Below are 6735 nucleotides of genomic sequence, written 5' to 3' on the forward strand. Positions count from 1 at the left end.
GCTTTAGGAACACATTTTTTTTTTTTTTTCTGGCCTAGAAACTTTAGGAAAACCACTCCTCACCCACATCACACGTGTTTTCCATCAGCTGGTAGGTGTCTAAAGCTCTGCCTGCTTCTATCTATCTTTTCCTGCTTCCACTGCTCTCTTTACTTTCCTCCGTCTTCTTGAGGTGCTGTGAGTCCTGGTCATTTCACCTGCTCAACCCAGGCAAGGAGGAGACTCGTGGGCCTCAGGAGACTCTTACCTGTTGTGGAGTTCAGTGAACCAGTAGTGAGCCAGCACAGAGGAAACCATGGAGCGGGAAGTGTGTGTGTGTGTGTGTGTGTGTGTGTGTGTGTGTGTGTGTGTGAAGAATGGTTGGTAGGGGAAGGTGAGTGACATGGAAGGACATAGGTTCTCTGTTCAGGAATCCTATTTTGCAGTTAGCATAAAAATTAGAAATCATTGCCAGTAAACATCTAGTCATTTTATCAGTATAAACTTCCTTTGATCCTCATGTTATTTTTGAAAATATTAGTGAATATGGTAATAGTGAAGCTCAAAATGGTTGTCCAAAGTTAATGTTTTAAAGTTTAGAATCTAGTATTAGAAGAAAACATCTTATTTGCCCTCTTTGAAAGAGACTGACTCCATCTGTTTCCCTAAGATGTGATCCTCATATCCCCTGTGGTGGGAAATTCAGTGTTTTCCCCAAATTCCTCTTTATGGTGAAGTAAAACCTGATCTTAGAGAGTTTTCCTTTGACTGGTTGTACATCCTTTCCTGAGAAAAGGTTTGGATGAATATGGTATTGAAAACTGCAGAGGTCAATGAGGAGGATCTTGAAGATTTTTGCCTAAAGCAATTTGTGACTTGTACACTTTGCCTGGTGTGCAGGTTTGGACCAGGCATCTGTGCTGGTAGTACTACAAACTGGTTACTGAGCTAGAAACAGAAAAGTTCAGACTAAAGGGAGACTTTATGCACCTCTAACTCACAAAAAGTTCTTTTAATTCTGCCAGGATATTTATATAACACACTGTTGAGAATCTGAAAAAATAACATTTCCCTAAACTTCTTTCCTTCTTTGCCTTTTAAATCATACAAATCCTATAGATATGTAGTTTTCATGTGATGATTAAAAAATAAGTAAAATCATTTAAAAATCCACAGATTCTTTAGTCTGTTGTAATTGTAACTTCATCACATCTCAAGGCTTTTGCTGTCCCCACAGTATCATTGCCTCAGTGTTACATGGTTGAGATTTATTTGTTTCATCTTATTACCTGTTTACTACAAAAACTGAGTGAAGCATTGCATATTCATTATCTCAGTCCTCACAAAGATTCCATGAAGCAGGAAGTACCCAGCTTTCTTTTTAGCAAATGAAGCTAAGTTGCTGGAGGCCTCAGAGGAAGCAAACTGTAGAGTCAGTAAAAATCAGTTTCATTCCAGGGAAAGCTCTTCAAGAGATGGTACTTTATTTTGCTTTTCTATTTCTAGCAAACAAATAGATAATAAATGTGTTTGCTATTAGATTTGACTGCCATGGCCCAAACTCAATGTAAATAGCATTTTGTGCTGAAATAGAGACTTCCTGTCTATATCTTTGCTGGGATTTCAGTGGATTCAAACCCCTTTGATAGAACCAGCCTCACACAGGCCTGGCAGCAATAGTCTGGGCAGCAAGAGTCTGAGCAGACCCCACCTCCTTCACCTCTTCATTCTTTCACCAATTACTCTTACTGAAATTTTATCCATGACATAAGACTTCATTCTTACCAAAATTTAAATAATGAAGGAAAAGCTAACAGAGCAGAAACCTAAAAAGTGGTATTAATAGATTTATTAGATTATTTCCTGAGTACAAATCCTGTTCACAGCTGAGGAAATTTAGCTATCTCTTGTGGAAGTATAGAAACAATAAGATAAAATGAGATGAAAATAAAATCCCAGAAATTTAAGCTTCAAAAATATAATTCAGGTTGTTTCTCAAGTTTATCTAGTGCATATATTAACTAATACACTCGATAGTAGGCATGCTTTTGAAATTGCCATTGTTTGGCCTATACTATGTAGAGGAAAAACTCACTGAGCACAGAATGTCTAGTGGTGTGCTGTGGTTATTCTGTCACCCCTGCAATGTCTTCTTCCAGACCCAGATCTCTTTTACAGGGGTGTGAGTGGGTTGTAATTATGAGTTGTGTGTTCCTGTTTGACTACAAATGATGGAGAATATAAACTATTGATGAAAGTAAAATACGTAGTAGGTTGCAACATTCCTGCTTGGGTTCAAACTTTAATGTGCACATATTTGGGTCATTTGCCTATTTACAAACAAACTATAGCTTGACTGATTCTAAAATGACATTGTACCTGTAACAAATACCTGTAGCAAACTTTTCTTGGAGAAGGTAGATGGCTCTGAAATACACCAGTGTATTTGATGATCAACCAGATCAGGAGAAAGTAAATAAATTGCAGAGAAGTTTTGATTACTGTAAGATATTTGCTAACTATAAATTACTGTTTCCTCACTTAACAGGAAGAAACTGAGGCCAAATTTGACACATAATTTAACTACAAGTCCAGATTAATTACCGATCTCTTTCCCTCCTCAGCCCTGCTGGCAGCCACTGCCTGGGGGAGAAATCACTCTGTGGGGAGGGTGTTCTCAGACCCTCCAGGTCTTAGGTCATGATTATTGCTTTGCTTCCAGGCCTGCCTGGTGCCCAAGCATGAACAACTACACCTCTGTGAAGGAGTTCATCCTGTTGGGACTTCCTCACACTAAAGGGCTGGAGAACATGATCTTTGTCCTGTTTCTGGCCTTCTACTTCTTCACCTTGCTGGGGAACCTGCTCATCTTTGTCACCATTCTGGCTTCATCCAGCCTGCACACCCCCATGTACTTCTTCCTGGGAAACCTGTCAGTGTTTGACATCTTCTTCCCTTCTGTGAACTCCCCCAAGATGATGGTCTCCCTGGCGGGGCAGAGCCGCACCATCTCTTACCAGGGCTGTGCCTCCCAGGTCTTCTTCTACCACACTCTGGGTGGCACTGAGTGTTTCCTGTACACAGTGATGGCCTATGACCGCTTTGTGGCCATTTGTCACCCCATGCGCTACACTGTCATCATGAACCAGAGGGTGTGCACCAGCCTGACAGTGTGCACATGGCTGGGGGGCTGTGTGCATGGGAGCATCCTCACGTTTCTCATCTTTAAGTTGCCCTACTGTGGGCCCAATGAGGTGGACAGCTTTTTCTGTGATATCCCAGTGGTGCTGTCCCTGGCCTGTGCAGACACTTCTCTAGCACAGATGGTGAGTTTCACCAACATAGGTGTGGTTGCCCTGGTGTGTTTTCTTCTTATCCTCCTTTCTTACACCCGCATTGTTCTCTCTATATTGAAAATCCGTTCCTCTGAAGGCAGGCGCAGAGCCTTCTCCACCTGCAGTGCCCACCTGACGTCCATCCTCTTGTTCTATGGACCTGTGATTCTTGTCTATCTCAGACCTGCTTCCAGCCCCTGGCTGGATTCTGTTGTTCAGGTGTTAAACAATGTCGTCACTCCTTCCCTCAATCCTTTGATTTATTCCTTGAGAAATAAGGATGTGAAAGTGGCCCTGAGGAAGATGGTATCTTGGGTATGAGACACAAGAGCAATGCCTCTCTGATGTTTTTTGGATGAGTTTTTCAGATCTACTCCTTTTATACCAGAATTATTGCCAAATAACAAACAGGGCACAGTCACTATCTCTCATTTTTTGGGAATTGCAACACTCACATCATCTGAATTTCGTGGACTAGAGCACACATTTATACCTTCAAAGAAGCTTCTTCCTGTTAACCTAACATTTCCTCTTTTTATAATTTGCCAAAACAACATATCTCTTCTGCTCTGCACTCTGTATTTGATGGAATTCTGCTTTGATTGTTTATCATTAAAATTGCAAGTGTCTAGAGGCCATGGCCTGCTTATTCCTCCATGTCTTTCTTCCTTCCTCTCCAAATTTATGGCTTTTTCTGTTCTTCAACAATGTCCCTTTTACCTGTTCTATAAATCTAGGTTTTAGAGTTGAAAAGGTTGAAATTTGTAAGAAGACTACACATTTTAGCAAATATAAGTTTATACTGTCTACTGAGATAAAATCAACCTCGTTGAGAACAAAAAAGAATATGTTTCTATGGATCCTTTAGGATCGCAATCCTTCCAAGAGACACCAAATTGAAGTAGCCTGGAAAACATGTTTCAAAATATTACAGAATGGTGGCTGTTTTTATAGCTTTAAGAGAAAGTCTGTTGGAAGTCACATGCATTGTTTGTCAAGATTTGAGTCAAGATTTGTGTCAAGCGCACACTGCCTTATAAGAAAAGCATCACGAGGTCTCAGGAAGCATGGGAGCTATTTCACACACTGTCCTCAGTCCAGTTTACCAGGTCAGCATGAACCATGGTGGCTTTGTGCAGAGACAGTTCTGTTCAAAGTTTCAGCTATGGTTGTGCCTGGAGCTTGGTTTAACTAGGTGTCCCAACTCCATTTTACGTTCTCCAAGTCACGTTTCTACCATGACAGCACACAGTTTATAACCTCTCTGGCTTTTACCAAGGTCATCAGAGAATTATGTGCTAAATTTTATTCATTGTGTTCCAAGGGAGAAGCTGGTCACTGATCTATTTGTATAAAATGGGGAAATATATTTTTAAAATCCATTTGGAAAGACTTTTAGAACCAAAGATTTGTATGCTGGGCAGGCACTCCTTATTTCCTGAAAATCTAACGTGTGTCTAGTTAATTGAAGTTAAGTCATGACTATAGTTTCTAATATTACCATGTTGCCTTTATGGGCAACTCTATTGACTTTGTTGAAAGTTCTTGAATCCCCTGCACCATCTATTGTATTACAGTATATTCTGTTATACTGCAACATATCAATTCAAACCTTGCCAACTTAAAACAAAATTATTCATTATCTTAGGCTTGGATGGTCAAGAACACTGAAATTTTCACTACCATTTTCATAATATCTTCTCTTAACATTCCTCTCCAAGACAGTCCCTTTCTTAGTTGATTATTCTATTGCTTAATCATTTCATCAGCATGACATGGAAATTGTGATATCTTTATTATCATTTTGAATTGTTCTATGATTCTTAACTATGTTCTAGAAAAGTCAGTGTTTTCAATGTTGAATAATAATTTAAGTCTGACATCTATTTAGATTCATCCACTCCAATTCTCAGAACAAGAGGTAATGTTGAAAACCTGCTTATTAGGTATACAACAGTGTTGAAAGTAATTAACACATGTTGATTAAATTAATCAAAGTTTTAAGAGGTATACTCTATGATATATTCATTTTATAGCTGAAGAGAATAAAAACAGAAAATATTCACATCTGAACCTATAATGAAATATTTATTCTTTCTTCTAGTATCCTGCTTTGTAAAAAGAACTAAAAAATTATAAATTCTATATAATGATATCTCACATCTAATTTTGTCCATATCATTCATTGTTATATTAATTTGCATATGTAAACTAATGCAATCTGAAGCACATCTCTCTTAGTAGGTATGATTTCTCCCTATAATTATATATGGAAGAATTAAGATACATATGGAAAATTATCTGATGATACAAAATATATATAGGAAAGCAAAATAGATAAAATTCACAGAAATAGGCAATGATTGAAAAATAATAACTTCAACACTTTGTACCCTATGTGTACACATCCATTCATTCATAAGTCTTTGATTCGTCGTTTAACTTAAAATTCTAGTGTCAGAAGGAATCTTGGTAGAATGTTTGCTTAATGACCCATGCAAAGACTAAACTGGCAAAAGCATTTAGAGCACCATCTATGTGTGATATAAATCAAGCTTGTATATGCAGTCACCTGATTTACTACCATAGTTGGTAATATCACCACATTGTCTTTCATACACAACATCTGTTATCTTATATGAAGGTTCTTGGATCCCCTGCACCATCTATATATGACATTGTATTAGATACTTATTGTAATGAAACAAATTCCTCCAAAACTTGGCAGTGTGGAATAAAATAATTTATTATCTTAGATTGTGTCTGATGGTTAATAATACTAGTATAATTTAGTTAGTTATTCTTAGCTGGGACTCTCAGAGGGTTGCAGTCACTCTGTCAGCCAGGGCAACAGCCATCTAACATAAAGTCTACTTGCAAGATGCCTCAGTACTGGGCCATAAGCAGGAGGTTTTAGTCCCTCATTGCATAGGGACTGTGGGATCAATTGGTCCAGCTAAAGCCCACTGAATAGCTTAGGATGGTGTGGTGACAGAGTCGAAAAGAGACCTTTGGAGATCAGTTTCAGAGAACTAGATCCACTTTATTATTGCGCGGGCAAACCTTTTATGCATAGCCTGTTACTGGGCAAATTATCTGAGGGCCATAATAATCCAATGAGCTAACACCCTAAGGAGTGGCAACTAATGGGCTAATAGGTCAGCAACAAAAATCAGAAGGAAAGGAACACACTGTGCACCTGAGGGAGGCCAGGTTATCATGATGATGGGGCTGAGTGTGGTTAGTGTTCCAAACACAATATCCAGATTCAGTGTGCTGAACGCTGAGGGCCCCTCACATAGTCAACACAGTCTGCTTTCCAACTCATGGGCCCAACAAGGGGCCTCTACATATAACCACTTACATCTCCTCATACCATGGCAGCTGATTACCTCACAGTAAGTGATATAGGGTCTCAACA

General features: G+C 39.0%; 1 protein-coding gene across 1 annotated transcript; it reads left to right on the top strand.

The window, feature by feature from the left end:
* The first annotated feature begins 2720 nt into the window (after nt 1-2720).
* On the top strand, nt 2721-6284 carry LOC113192570 (olfactory receptor 10D3-like). Its single transcript, XM_026402731.2, has 2 exons — nt 2721-3625; nt 6191-6284. Exons 1-2 carry the CDS (start codon nt 2721-2723, stop codon nt 6282-6284), a joined length of 999 nt encoding a protein of 332 aa, XP_026258516.2.
* Nucleotides 6285-6735: the final 451 nt, after the last annotated feature.

Source organism: Urocitellus parryii, chromosome 4, assembly GCF_045843805.1.
Source record: "Urocitellus parryii isolate mUroPar1 chromosome 4, mUroPar1.hap1, whole genome shotgun sequence".
In the NCBI taxonomy this organism is placed as follows: domain Eukaryota; kingdom Metazoa; phylum Chordata; class Mammalia; order Rodentia; family Sciuridae; genus Urocitellus; species Urocitellus parryii.

Excerpts from the sequence above, each read along its gene's own strand:
- LOC113192570 (XM_026402731.2), top strand. The coding sequence starts at position 2,721 with ATGAACAACTACACCTCTGTGAAGGAGTTCATCCTGTTGGGACTTCCT. Across the intron at positions 3,626-6,190 it reads GCCCTGAGGAAGATGGTATC|GCAAGATGCCTCAGTACTGG; the intron begins TTGGGTATGAGA and ends TAAAGTCTACTT.